General features: G+C 38.4%; 1 protein-coding gene across 1 annotated transcript; it reads left to right on the top strand.

Annotated features, from left to right (window-relative positions):
• Positions 1-1,686: 1,686 nt before the first annotated feature.
• On the top strand, positions 1,687-2,205 carry LOC136425826 (CUB domain-containing protein 2-like). The gene is made up of 2 exons (XM_066414765.1): positions 1,687-1,904; positions 2,064-2,205. Exons 1-2 carry the CDS (start codon positions 1,687-1,689, stop codon positions 2,203-2,205), a joined length of 360 nt encoding a protein of 119 aa, XP_066270862.1.
• The last annotated feature ends 12,898 nt before the right edge of the window (positions 2,206-15,103 follow it).

The following is a 15,103-nucleotide window of genomic DNA, read 5'->3' as shown; positions in this document are numbered from 1 at the left end:
GAATATTTCATGATTGGTTTTAATCGCCCGACGTCACCGGCCGGCCCACATGCTATCAGCATTAAGAATGATGACCAATTAACAACAATGTCTACAGTATTTCTCTACTCGGTGGGAAAATCTTCGACAATACCGTTGAAAGCCTATTGTAAACTCTTGCAATTTGCGGAGTTGATGGCGAGTATCGTCAAGGTAACTTAAAATGAGTGGATTACAAACAATATAAACGGTACGTACTGTACGCCTTGGCTTTCGTAGCGAGCGAAGCCGGCAAACCATGGGCCCGGCCAGGTGCAACTCCTGGGTGACGAGGCTCGGTTTTGTCGCCGCCGGAATCATCTGTTGCCTGCTAATCGTCACAGGTATGGAATGTTCTTTGCAAAGCCTGTATCTGAGTGTCTATAAACATTGACATCAATAGTCCATTGGACTTTGTGAAGACAAACTAGGTTGTGTGGAGGCCCCATCTTCTGTAAATATACCAATCGTTATTTTGTTCAACCGACACTTTGGTTCTAAGTAGGTTCCTAATTCGTCACCAAAAATGACGTAAGAAATAAGTCTCTTATTTTACAGTTCAGGTAATATTCCTGTAAAAGAACCAGTTTCAGCGCTCCTGCAACGTCCTTTTTATAATAATACCATGCAATAGTGTTAGGGATGATAAGTTTGTTCCACCAATCAATAGGAAAATTCAGCTTGAAACCCCGACCAGGGGCTGTTTGTGTTTATTTTCCATTTTATTTTAATTTCTTAAAGTTAGGTGAGAAATTGAAAGAGACGTATGGATATTTCATAATGTGATCAGCCAAGGAGACCGACAGGCTCGCATGCCATCACGGCGAATGATTTACACTTTACAACCAATGTCTATAGCATTTCTCCCTTCGGTTGGAAAATCTGCGGCAATATCTTCGAAAGCCCACTGTACACTCCCGCAATTATACGAGTTAATTGCGAGCCCCGTCATTGTAACTTTCAAAAGCGACATAGTCGTCGTGACGAGATCCAAGGACGTACTATACATATTGGCTTTTAGATAGATAACTTTAAAATAAAGCTCTCTTCTTTCTTGGTAATCTGAATGCTATCTTTATTGATTTTCAAACACAACTTCGGAGGAAACAATATGATGGCCCCTTCAAGTGGCTCCTTTCTTTCCTGATTTAGTAACTCTATTAAACCCTCATCGAACCGATACCTTTTTGCGACGAATGTGGTCGTATGGGGTTTTGTTTTGCTCATAAATATCTTTCTGATGGATCTTTTGGTAATTATTGTACATATCCTGTTTCAATGATCTATGGAGAATATTTTGACAAGTTCTTGTGTCAATAGATAATTTCACATAAACGATAATATTATACAATAACAAAAAATGAAGACAATAGCACCATCATTACTTTACCTGGATTGCATTATTTCCCATTACTCGCGAACTTACACTTACCCCATCTTAATAAACTAAAGAGTATTTTAAATTCGAGGCCCTGTTCTTAACGAAAGTTGCAACCTCATCCCAGAAAAAAGCACATCGCACATGGTTAAACTGGTCTCAATCAAAAAAAAAGTTAACACAATTGCTATATGTCTAACAAAATTACCCGAGTGAGATGTGTAATGGTTTGACTCAGCATTGTGAACTTAATCACACGTGTTATTTTTTTTGCTGCACCAGCCAGCACCATGGCATGTGGAGGTAACCTAATTTCTTCCACCGGAGGCCCTGTGACGTCACCAAACTACCCAAGTAACTACGGCAACAATGAGATCTGCGAATGGCTGATCACTACCACAACAGGAAGCGTGATTCGTCTCACATTTGACAGTTTTGACGTTGAAGACGGCTTTGACTTTTTGAAGATATACGATGGAGCTAATATTCATTCTCCTCAGTTCGAGAGGTAAGGCCTTTTAACAAATTTAAACTCACAATAAGGGATTTCTGATATTCGCCTAAAAGTCATTGCTGCATATCGATTAGAATCAATGAAGGATACACAAAAGAACGTCGATAATGTATTTCTCAACTTCGTACATGCTACTTACTTCTGTATTTCCAGTTTGACAGGTTCAGAGTCAGTCAGCCCGATCACGAGTACATCTAACGTGATGTTCCTGATTTTTACATCTGATGAAAGTGACACAGCTCAAGGGTTCCAGTTCTCCTACAGTGAGGATATTTCTTTTGGAATTTCAACATAATCTTATGAAATAAACTATAGCGTTTCAAAACAATCTGCAACACTGGACGAGTACTTTGCCATAACTATATATGAAACAATCATTATATCTTAAACTTTAAAAAAAATCTATATTGCTGTTTTTCGTGCACCTGTTTTGTTTTAATCCGTCTGCCTGGTTCTGTATATCATTTCTATATTCGTATAGGTCAACATCAACGATGGACGTCGTTATTCTTTTCTATCACTTTAAAGAAGCAACATGCATAGCTCCATACAGAAAGGCAAGACAATAATGGTCCACCCCAGTTTTTATGGCAAATTGGTCTTGATTGAAAAACAAAACAAAGATCAATGTTGATAATTGGTGTCTTTTACCTATCAAGAAGCATTTCCATATGGCCCCCCAAAAATTAGATTTAGAATTATTTCATGACCAGCTATCGATATTTAGCACTACAACTGTCTTTATTAATTCATTCGTGGCACATCTCCGATGTTAAGCCGGCGTCATAATTCTAATTCCGAGCGTCGGCCAAATTTGTAGATCGCCCGAAACTTCAAAATCACCCGAGAGTCGACAGAATTTTTCGTTGAAAATCTGCCCAGTCACATATTGAACGGGGCTCGGGTATGAGATGTTCTTTGCAAAGCCTGTATCTGAGTGTCTATTGACATCAATAGTCAATTGGACTTTTTAAAAGAAAAACTAGGTTGTGTGGTAGCCCCATCTTCTGTAAATATACCGATCGTTATTTCGTTTAAGCGACATTTTGGTTCTAAGTTGGTTTCTAATACGTCACCAAAAATGACGTAACAAATAAGTCTATTTTTACAGTTCAGGTAACATTCCTGTAAAAGAACCAGTTTCAACGCGACTGCAACGTGCTTTTATTAATAATACCATGCAACGGTGTCGGAGATGATAGGTTTGTTCCACCAATCTATAGGAAAATTCAGCTTGAAAATCCGTCCATGCTATGGTCCGTTCGTGTTTATTTCTTATTCTATTTTAATTTTCTTCAAAATAAGTGAAACGAAAACAGGATGCCGTTGTTATACTTCTTACATGTTGAAGATCTTGCCATCAATTAATGAAAAAGAATGAAGTAAAGAAAAAAAGAGGGTCAGCAGTTGTATCCTTTCGACGGATCATCATTTTTTTTCTATGTGCTGAATATTATTTTGTGCTGACAGTAGCTGAAGCGGAAACATTTGCGGTTCATGTCAACCGCTTAGCGAAAAAAGCAATCAAACTAATGGTAGACGGATTGAAAGAGACGTATGAATATTTCATGATGTGATCTCAATCACCCAAGGACACCGGCACGCTCGCATGCCATCAAGGCGAATGATTTACACTTTACAACCAATGTCTATAGCGTTTCTCCCTTCGGTTGGAAAATCTGCGGCAATATCTTCCAAAGCCCACTGTACACTCCTGCAATTATACGAGTTAATTGCGAGCCCCGTCGTTGTAACTGTAAAAAGCAACATAGTCGTCGTGACGAGATCCAAGGACGTACTGTACATCTTGGCTTTTAGATAGATAACTTTCAAATAAAGCTCTCTTCTTTTTTGGTATCATGAATGCTATCTTTATAGGTTTTCACGCACAACTTTGGAGGAAACAATATGGCCTCTTCAAGTGGCTCCTTTCTTTCCTGATTTAGTATATCTATTCAACCCTCATCGAACCGATACCTTTTTGCGACGAATCTGGTCGTATGGGGTTTTGTTTTGCCCATAAAAATCTTTCCGGTGGATCGTTTGATAATCATTGTATATATCATGTTTCAATAATCTATGTTGAATATATTTTGACAAGTTCGTGTTTTAATAATTGATGCTTATTATCATAATCCATGCAAAAACAAGGAGAACTCGCATTTTGCTTTAAAAATGTACAATACTCGCACGCATTTCAACAGGTCAGCGCCTTCTAATTTCACTTAGCAATAATATTATGGAATTACAATAATGAAGACAAGAGCAACATTTTTAATTTGCTTGGATTGCATTTTTACACTTACCCAATCTTAATATACTAAAGAGTATTTTAAATTCAGGCCCTGTTCTTAACGAAAGTTGCAACCTCATCCCAGAAAAAAGTCGCAAACGGTTATTAAAACTGGTCTCAATCAAAGAAAGAGTTAATACAGGTACACTTGCTATATGTTTAACAAAATTACCCGAGTGAGATGTGTAATGGTTTGACTCAGCAATGTGAAGTAAATCACACGTGTAATTTTTTTGCTGCACCAGCCAGCACCATGGCATGTGGGGGTAACCTAATTACTTCCACCGGAGGCCCTGTGACGTCACCAAACTACCCAAGTAACTACGGCAACAATGAGATCTGCGAATGGCTGATCACTGCCACAACAGGAAGCGTGATTCGTCTCACATTTGACAGTTTTGACGTTGAAGACGGCTTTGACTTTTTGAAGATATACGATGGAGCTAATATTCATTCTCCTCAGTTAGAGAGGTAAGGCCTTTTAACAAATTTAAACTCACAATAAGGGATTTCTGATATTCGCCTAAAAGTCATTGCTGCATATTGATTAGAATCAATGAAGGATACACAAAAGAACGTCGATAATGTGTTTCTCAACTTTCTAACATGCTACTTACTTCTGTATTTCCAGTTTGACAGGTTCAGAGTCAGTCAGCCCGATCACGAGTACATCTAACGTGATGTTCCTGATTTTTACATCTGATGAAAGTGACACAGCTCAAGGGTTCCAGTTCTCCTACAGTGAGGATATTTCTTTTAGAATTTCAACATAATCTTATGAAATAAACTATAGCGTTTCAAAACAAACTGCAACACTGGACGAGTACTTTGCCATAACTATATATGAAACAATCATTATATCTTAAACTTAAAAAAAAATCTATATTGTTGTTTTTCGTGCACCTGTTTTGTTTTAATCTGTCTGCCTGGTTCTGTATATCATTTCTATATTCGTATAGGTCTAATTCTAATTCCGAGCGTCGGCCAAATTTGTAGATCGCCCAAAGCTCGTCGAATTTCAAAATCACCCGACCGTCGACAGAGTTTTTCGTTGAAAATCTGCCCCGTCACATATTGAACGGGGCTCGGGTATGGATTGTTCTTTGCAAAGCCTGTATCCGAGTGTCTATTGACATCAATAGTCAATTGGACTTTTTAAAAGAAAAACTAGGTTGTGTGGTAGCCCCATCTTCTGTAAATATACCGATCATTATTTCGTTTAACCGACACTTTGGTACTAAGTTGGTTTCTAATACATCACCAAAAATGACGTAACAAATAAGTATATTTTTACAGTTCAGGTAGCATTCCTGTAAAAGAACCAGTTTCAATGCGCCTGCAACGTGCTTTTATTAATAATACTATGCAATGGTGTTGGGGATGATAGGTTTGTTCCACCAATCTATAGGAAAATTCAGCTTGAAAATCCGTCCATGGTCCGTTCGTGTTTATTTCTTATTCTATTTTAATTTTCTTCAAGTTAAGTGAAACGAAAAACAGGATGCCGTTGTAATACTTCTTACATGTTAAAGATCTTGCCATCAATTAATGAAAGAAGAATGAAGTAAATAAAAAAAGAGGGTCAGCAGTTGTATCCTTTCGACGGATCATCATTTTCTTTTCTTTTTCTATGTGCTGAATATTATTTTGTGCTGAGAATAGCTGAAGCGGAAATATTTGCGGTTCATGTCAACCGCTTAGCGAAAAAAGCAATCAAACTAATGGTAGACTGATTGAAAGAGACGTATGAATATTTCATGATGTGATCTCAATCATTCAAGGACACCGGCACGCTCGCATGCCATCACGGCAAATGATTTACACTTTACAACCAATGTCTATAGCGTTTCTCCCATCGGTTGGAAAATCTGCAGCAATATCTTCCAAAGCCCACTGTACACTACCGCAATTATACGAGTTGATTGCGAGCCCCGTCGTTGTAACTGTAAAAAGCGAGATAGTCGTCGTGACGAGATCCAAAGACGTACTGTATATCTTGGCTTTTAGATAGATAACTTTCAAATAAAGCTCTCTTCTTCCTTGGTATCCTGAATGCTATCTTTATTGGTTTTCACAAACAACTTCGGAGGAAACAATATGGTGGCCTCTTGAAGTAGCTCCTTTCTTTCCTGATTTAGTAACCTTTTTGCGACGAATCTGGTCGTATGGGGTTTTGTTTTGAATCACTTAACAGTAATATTATACAATAAAAAAATGAAGACAATAGCATCATTTTAAATTTACTTGGATTGCATGATTTCCCATTACTTGCGAAGTTACACTTACCCCATCTTAATGAACTAAAGAGTATTTTGAATTCGAGGCCCTGTTCTTAACGAAAATTGCAATCTCATCCAAGAAAAAAAAATTGCAAATTTAACTGGTCTCAATCAAAGAAATAGTTAACACAGGTAAACTTGCTATATGTCTAACAAAATTACCCGAGTGAGATGTGTAATGGTTTGACTCAGCATTGTGAGGTAAATCACACGTGCTATTTTTTTTGCTGCACCAGCCAGTACCATGGCATGTGGGGGTAACCTAATAACTTCCACCGGAGGTCCTGTGACGTCACCAAACTACCCAAGTAACTACGGCAACAATGAGATCTGCGAATGGCTGATCACTGCCACAACAGGAAGCGTGATTCGTCTCACATTTGACAGTTTTGACGTTGAAGACGGCTTTGACTTTTTGAAGATATACGATGGAGCTAATATTCATTCTCCTCAGTTAGAGAGGTAAGGCCTTTTAACAAATTTAAACTCACAATAAGGGATTTCTGATATTCGCCTAAAAGTCATTGCTGCATATCGATTAGAATCAATGAAGGATAAATAAAAGAACGTTGAAAATGCATTTCTCAACTTTCTAACGTGCTATTTACTTCTGTATTTCCAGTTTGACAGGTGCACAGTCAGTCAGCCCGATCAATAGTACATCTTACGTGATGTTCCTGATTTTTACATCTGATGGAAGTGAAACCGCTCAAGGGTTCCAGTTCTCCTACAGTGAGGATATTTCTTTTGGAATTTCAACATAATCTTATGAAATAAACTACATTAGTATAGCGTTTCAAAGAAAACTGCAACACTGTACAAGTACTTTGTCATAAATATAAAACATTCATACTATCTTAAACTGAAAAAGAAAACTAACTTAATTGTTGTTTTTCCTGCACCTGTTTTGTTTTAATCCGTCTGCCTGGTTCTGCATATCATTGCTATATTTGTGAAGGTCAACATCAACGATGGACGTGTTATTCTTAGTATTACTTGAAGGTGAAACATGCAGAGCTCCATCCAAAAAGGCAAGACAATGACTGTCTGCCCCAGTTTTTATGGCAGATAGGTCTTGATTGGATAAAAACAAAGATCAAGGTTGATAATTGGTGTCTTTCACGTTTTCAAGAAGCATTTCCATATGGCCCCCCAAAAATAGATTTAGAATTCTTTCATGACCAGCTATTAATATCTAGCACTACAATTATCTTTCTTAATTCATTCGTGGAACATCTGCGACGGCGTCACAATTCCGAGCGTTGGCCAAATTTGTAGATCGCACGAAGCTCGTCGAATTTCAAAATTATTCGCAAGCCCTGAAGAGAACTAAGCTTCCCGTCTATTTCACAGACAACAAACACACAAATAGGGTAGTGAGCTCACCGTCACTTAGTACGGTCGGGCATTTATCGGCTACTCAATTTAGAACAACTCTCGTATTACACCAGTTGTTTCCATATCTTATACATTCTTATACATAAGCACACTACAAGGTCCTCTAAGGTGTCATGCTGCGAGGTGGCGACCGTTTTACCCCGGTTGCCAAACGTATTTAGCCAACGTCGGGCTGGTCGGGTAAACCAGTGGACGACTAGTGTTCAGTGGATGTCTAACACATCCTGACTCGTAAATATCTCCTCAACTACCAAGTTACAATAAGCATATCATCATAATCGAGGTTGAATAAGGTCATGGCCGGAACAGTGGCGAATACAAGAACATAAGCAATGGTATTATGGATGAGTAACATATCTAAGGTACAGTGTAAGAAACTATCAGAATGATAACCAAGTGAGGAATATTTAGGTGTACTTGACACCAGATTGTACAGGGAGTTTAAGGTGTCAACATTGAAGTCAAGAGCAAAAGGAACTAAGGCATGATAACACGATAACGTCCTTAGGCTCCAGCTATTATGGGATAAGTCATGGGGAGGGTTGGGCGGGAAAATGTGACCGTACCAAGGATGGAGGAGCTACGAATAAGTTCACAGGGGTAGGAACAAAGGGTCAAGGGCAATAGGGGAGGAATAATTAGGGTCAGGATAATGGTCATGTGATTTGTCTGCTCAGCCGACGGGAAACGTGACGTATTCTTCGTTGAAAATCTGCCCCGTCACAAATAGAACGGGGCTCGGGTATGGAATGTTATTTGCAAAACCTATATCTGAGTATCAATTGGCATCAATAGTCCATTGGACTTTTTAAAAGAAAAACTAGGCTATGTAGGAGCCCCAACTTCTGTAAATATACCGATCGTTATTTTGTTCAACCTACACTTTGATTCTAAGTTGGTTCCTAATACGTCACCAAAAATGACGTAAGAAATAAGTCTCTTATTTCACAGTTCAGGTAATATTCCTGTAAAAGAACCAGTTTCAGCGCTCCTGCAACGTCCTTTTTATCATAATACCATGCAATGGTGTTGGGGATGATAAGTTTGTTCCACCAATCAATAGGAAAATTCTGCTCGAAAATCCGTCCGTGGTCCGTTCGTGTTTATTTCTTATTCTATCTTAATTTTCACGGAAAAAAACAGGATGCCGCTGTTATACTTCATACATGTTAAAGATCTTGCCATCAATTAATGAAAGAAGAATGAAGTAAAGAAAAAAACGAGGGTCAACAGTTGCATCCTTTCGGCAGATCATCATTTTTTTTTCTATGTGCTGAATATTATTTTGTGCTGACAGTAGCCGAAGCGGAAAAATTTGCCGTTCATGTAAACTGCTTAGCGAAAAAAGCAATCAAACTAATGGTAGACGGATTGAAAGAGACGTATGAATATTTCAAGATGTGATCTCAATCATCCAAGGACACCGGCACGCTCGCATGCCATCACGGCGAATGATTTACACTTTTACAACCAATGACTATTGCATTTTTCCCTTCGGTTGGAAAATCTGTGGCAATATTTTCCAAAGACCACTGTACACTCCCTCAATCATACGAGTTAATTGCGAGCCCCGTCATTGTAACTGTAAAAAGCGAGATAGTCGTCGTGACGAGATCCAGAGACGTACTGTACATCTTGGCTTTTATGATAGATAACTTTCAAATAAAGCTCTCTTCTTCCTTGGTATCCTGAATGTTATCTTTATTGGTTTTCACACACAACTTCGGAGGAAACAATATAGTGGCCTCTTGAAGTAGCTCCTTTCTTTCCTAATTTACTAATCATATTGAAGCCTCATCGAACCGATACCTTTTTGCGACGAATCCAGTCGTATTCGTCTGGTCGTATTCGTCTGACACGCTCCAGGGGCTGGGGATCCCCAGAACCGACAGTAGGGCTTATACGGCGAGCAGACCAGCCTGGCGAGCCCTATGCATGTCTGCAGCCGACATGCATCAGACACTGATGCCTGCGAACGATTGATTGGTCGTATGGGGTTTTGTTTTGCTCATAAATATCTTTCTGGTGGATATTGTGGTAATAAGTGTATATATCCAGGTTTGATAATCTATTAAGAACATTTTGACAAGTTCTTGTGTCAATAATTAAAGCTTACTATCATAATCCATGCCCCCGCATTCCAACAGGTGAGCCCTATAATTTCACTTAACAATTGTATTAGACTAAAGCATAAAATCAAGACGATAGCACCATCATCACTTTACGTGGATTGCATTATTGCGCATTACTTGCGAAGTTACACTTACCCCATCTTAATGAACTAAAGAGTATTTTCATTTCGAGGCCCTGTTCTTAACGAAAGTTGCAACCTCATCCCAGAAAAAAATCGCAAATGGTTAAACTGGTCTCAATCAAAGAAATAGTTTACACAGTTACACTTGCTATATGTCTAACAAAATTACCCGAGTGAGATGTGTAATGGTTTGACTCAGCATTGTGAGGTAAATCACACGTGTTATTTTTTATGCTGCACCAGCCAGTACCATGGCATGTGGAGGTAACCTAACTGCTTTAACCGGAGGCCCTGTGACGTCACCAAACTACCCAAGTAACTACCGCAACAATGAGATCTGCGAATGGCTGATCACTGCCACAACAGGAAGCATGATTCGTCTCACATTTGACAGTTTTGACGTTCAAGACGGCTTTGACTTTTTGAAGATATACGATGGAGCTACTATTTATTCTCCTCACTTACAGAGGTAAGGCCATTAACAAATTAAAACTCACAATAAGGGATCTCTCATATTCGCCTGAATTTCATTGCTGCATATCGATTAGAATCAATAAAGGATAAACAAAAGAACATAATGTATTTAACATGCTACTTACTTCTGTATTTCCAGTGTAACAGGTTCAGAGTCAGTCAGCCCGGTCACCAGTACATATAACGTTATTTTTCTGAGGTTCACATCTGATGGAAGTCAAACCGCTCAAGGGTTCTCTGGTTTGTGTATTTGTTTTTTGTTTGTTTGTATGTTTCTCCGGATATTTTGGCCAACAATTAGTTTGGGAGCTAAGGATTAGTTGTTTCGATATTCAAATGGCGGGTAGCTCTTCAAAATTCAAGATCGATTATAGACCTGTTTTTTGTATTTAAATTGTTTATCCGGGAGATGCGAAAGCCTTGCTATTGTCTAGCTTTGTGGCAAGTAGCTTTTTCTTGTCAGGAAAAGTGGGGAGGGTTTTGCTATCTAACAGCTTCTCTTGATAGTTCAGGGTCATTTTATGTTTTGAAGTTTCAAACAGGAAAACTTAAGAAAGGAAACAATCCGCACTAGCGGCTGCCATGATTTTGGGCAGGACGTAGTTTAGACAAAGATGCAAAAAATGAATTGATATCTATGCGGAAAATCTTCAAAGGACTGTATTTCATGTTTAATAGTGATCGTAATCTTTTATGTTAGAATATTTATGAATTCTTCCAGATTTTTATCGAAATACTTTTTTTAACCGCGATGTCATAGGCCCCGGCGGACGTGATGAATACTGAGTTGTACTACAATCACGTCTATGAACATATTACTTTACTTTAAGCTTGGAACCACATTAGTTGATGTTAAATCATGTTGTAGCGCAAAATGAAGCAGTTGTTATTGCCAAGAAGAAGACCCCGAAACGTTGGCTGCTATGCTGCTCCTGGCCTTGGCTGTGGATTGAGAACATTGTTGCTGAGTTATAAACCTTCTTAAGAAGAATTGCAAATAGAGCTGTGGCACGTTCGCAGCTACAACTCACGATCCCGTTGGTGTATTGACACTTGCAATTCTTCTGCTACGTAGGGCGGGACGATGCACATTATAACACCGTAATACTGTAAATACATTTCGCACTAAGGGGAAAATGGAGTGTTTGCGGTGTTTTCAAGTTAGCGGCAGCGCTGTAGTCACATACTGCTACAGTAATGGACAAAAAATATTCACTGTGGTTTTAAAACCCTCATCTGACCGTATGGGGTCCGTTTGGAACCCAGGCATGTCTTAATGTGTGCCATAACTTAATTTTTTGTCGGAAGAAATTCATTCAATAAGTTTGTTTGTGTACATATCTTACAACTTACAACCGCTGGGGTCAAAACCGACCCCATGTGATGCTGCATTGTTTATTACGTAATATGAAAAAAAGTTTCTGTCAAGTAACATACATAAATATGTTATTATTGCTATTACAGCAACAGTTTTGCGGAAATGTAAGATACCAACATTTTCAGAATAAATGTAGCATTTTACACTAAAATGCTACATTAATCCTAAAGTAGTTTGACCCCAAAGTGTGAGTTACAGAGGGCAGGTCTCAAAAACAGCACATTATTTTTGCTGTGGTCAAAAATGACCCCAGCGGACTAAACACAGACTATCCTCCATTATGTCAACAGAGTTGTGCCAATCTCCCTAGAAAATTAGGAGAGGTTAGAAAAGATGTCTACTGACAAAGTTGCAGAAGGAATGTTTCCCCCGATTAAACATGTTCAAATGGCACATAAAAATCCATGTCTGGGGTCAAAAATGATATCCTTATGATTATTATTATTTTTCACTGTACCTCTACCAACACTATCCTATGGACTATCCTATGTCCATATAGGCTGGGCGACTTTATTGAGCCGCAGGACACGAAAATAAAATATATTTATTCATTCATTCATTTAAATCAAGACCTCAATTAGATAATTTATGATAAAATGCTACGATAGCCTTCTTCGCCAAGATAATTCTTTCGTACTATGAGCAACTTCATTTTGTCTAAGTCTGTTTCTTTGCACCTAAAATAAATATCCTGGCTTATATGTCTGAAATTTGGCACGCCGGTTATTACATAGGTACCTAGGTATCAAACACTTTGTTTTTTTTGGCACACACTACAGCCACAATAATTACATCACGGAATTTTGCGTCCTAAGGACTCTTGCTTGTCTTTAGAGGAGTAGGACTTAGCTTTTTTGAATTGGAACCACATCTATATTCTTTACATATTATTTCGACCTTCTAAAATGAAAACTTGATGGTCTACCGTGTCTTAGCTCGGCATCTGGCATTCACACTACCATTTTTGTACATTCTAGTATTCCTTGTTTTTCTGTTGTTGTTTATTGACGAGAAAAAAGAATTTCGCATATTGAAAGCTATCACATGAAAGAAACATTATCAGGAATGTTTGTGATTATATCAAACCGACGATAGTATCTCGAGTAAGATATTTGTTTCTTATATGTTAAAATGACAAATCTTTATTATGAATATTTTTATTATTGTAATATGTAATTTTTCTTCAAACTTTCCCTTAACTGGAATGATATTATTGAATTTTTGTGTCTTCCTTACGTCATCCTCAATAGGCATACCGAAATAGATTCGGATAAGGGGATGCACAAGACTTCGACTCAGACTCCAATAATATAGAGAACTTTAATTATTACGATGTCCTTCATATTTTTACACCAGTCAACCACCACTCCATTGAATGTGGAGGTAACCTGAATGCTACATATGGAGGTCCTGTGACGTTACCAAACTACCCAAATGACTACGGCAATAATATGATCTGTCATTGGCTGATCACCACACGAAAAGGAAGCGTGATTCGTCTTACATTTGACAGTCTCGATGTTGAAGACGGATTTGACTATTTATATATCTACGATGGACCCAACTCTTCTGCTTTCCAGTTACGGAGGTAACGTTGCAAATCAAAACACTCATGACAAGGACTTTCTAATATTTTTCCAAGTTAAGGCTGCACCAAATAATTTCTATGGATGACGTCCTTTGGAGACCCTAAATCTAATGCGAGAGCGCGAAAAAAAAAACAAGAAGGCCAGAAAAAAAAAAGATGCCTAGATTTGAAATATAATAGTCGACGACACATGTTAGGACACAAATTTAATGAGAGAACACAGTGTAACAACTACAATTCTTTTAGTCATCATGAAAACAGCAATAATTTGAATGAATCAATTTAAGTTGAACAGCAGTTGATGTCCTGTCCTGTTTCTTTCCATATCCCATTGATTTTGCAGGCCTGCAGAAACATAGTACATCAAAAAGGCAAAATTAGTTGCTGATTAACTCTTCGCATGCATTATTACATTTCTACCTATGCTTTAGAAATCCTAATGAATAATAGCAATTATTCAAGAGCCAAATATGGACCAAAAATGATAGAAATAAAAAAGCACATATTTCCCCAACGAGTATGAATAACCAGAAACGAATAAATGGTCATTATCCATGCAGAATACATGAATGCATTCATCTTACACTCCCCCTTCCTAGATTATAATTTTTTCGTACATGGTACTTGATCCAAAACAGACTAAAGAACGGAACTTTTCATACCTCGAAAACAGACTTGGGCCTAGGAGCTTCAGTTGTGGCAGCTGTCTTGTCGACCTCCATGCAGATGAAACACCCGAACTGCTTGGTTGCCTGCCCCACCTGCAGGCCGGAGTAAACTTCAATGCCTCTGCCGATCTTCTCGACATTGCAGAAGAAATGCACTGTAGCTGATCTTGACAAGACTGTCAGCAGTGGAACAATTTGCACTACTGACAGGATCATCCTGTCAGCAGTAGAAAAATTTGCACTGCTGACAGGATGATCCTGACAGCAGTGCAAATTTTTCTACTGCTGACAGGATGATCCTGTCACCAATGCAGATTTTTCTACTGCTGACAGGATGATCCTGCCAATAGCCTTAGGAGTTTATTTATGCATTTCCTGTGACGAGTTTTACGTTAATCTTGCGATTTGCGGCACTGTCGTAACTCTTTGGTCATAGTTACAGGAAGCGGAATTTCTTGTTTTTTTTTTTCTGGGAACAGATCAAAATCAATGCGCGCGTGGACGTCATCCATCAAAAATTACTTGGTGCAGCCTAATGACAATATTTGAAGTTTAAAAGAAATTAAAAGCGAGGGACAACATAAAAAATGTGTATTTGGTATTTCTACACTGGCTAACATCTTTTTTTACTTTTGGATTTCCAGTTTAACAGGTGCCCAGTCAGTCAGCCCGATCACGAGTACGTCTAACGTGATGTTCCTGATGTTTACATCTGATGGAGGTCAAACCGCTCAAGGGTTCCAGTTCTCTTACAGTGAGGATATTTCTTTTGGAGTTGCAACATAATAATATGGAATTAACTATAGCGTTTCAAAGACAACTGCAACAGCGCACGAGTACTATACCATAGTACTTGTACTC

The sequence above is a fragment of the Branchiostoma lanceolatum genome, chromosome 19 (assembly GCF_035083965.1).
Source record: "Branchiostoma lanceolatum isolate klBraLanc5 chromosome 19, klBraLanc5.hap2, whole genome shotgun sequence".
NCBI lineage: Eukaryota > Metazoa > Chordata > Leptocardii > Amphioxiformes > Branchiostomatidae > Branchiostoma > Branchiostoma lanceolatum.
The sequence above is the reverse complement of the archived record's forward strand: the minus strand, read 5'-3'. Positions and strand labels throughout refer to the sequence as shown.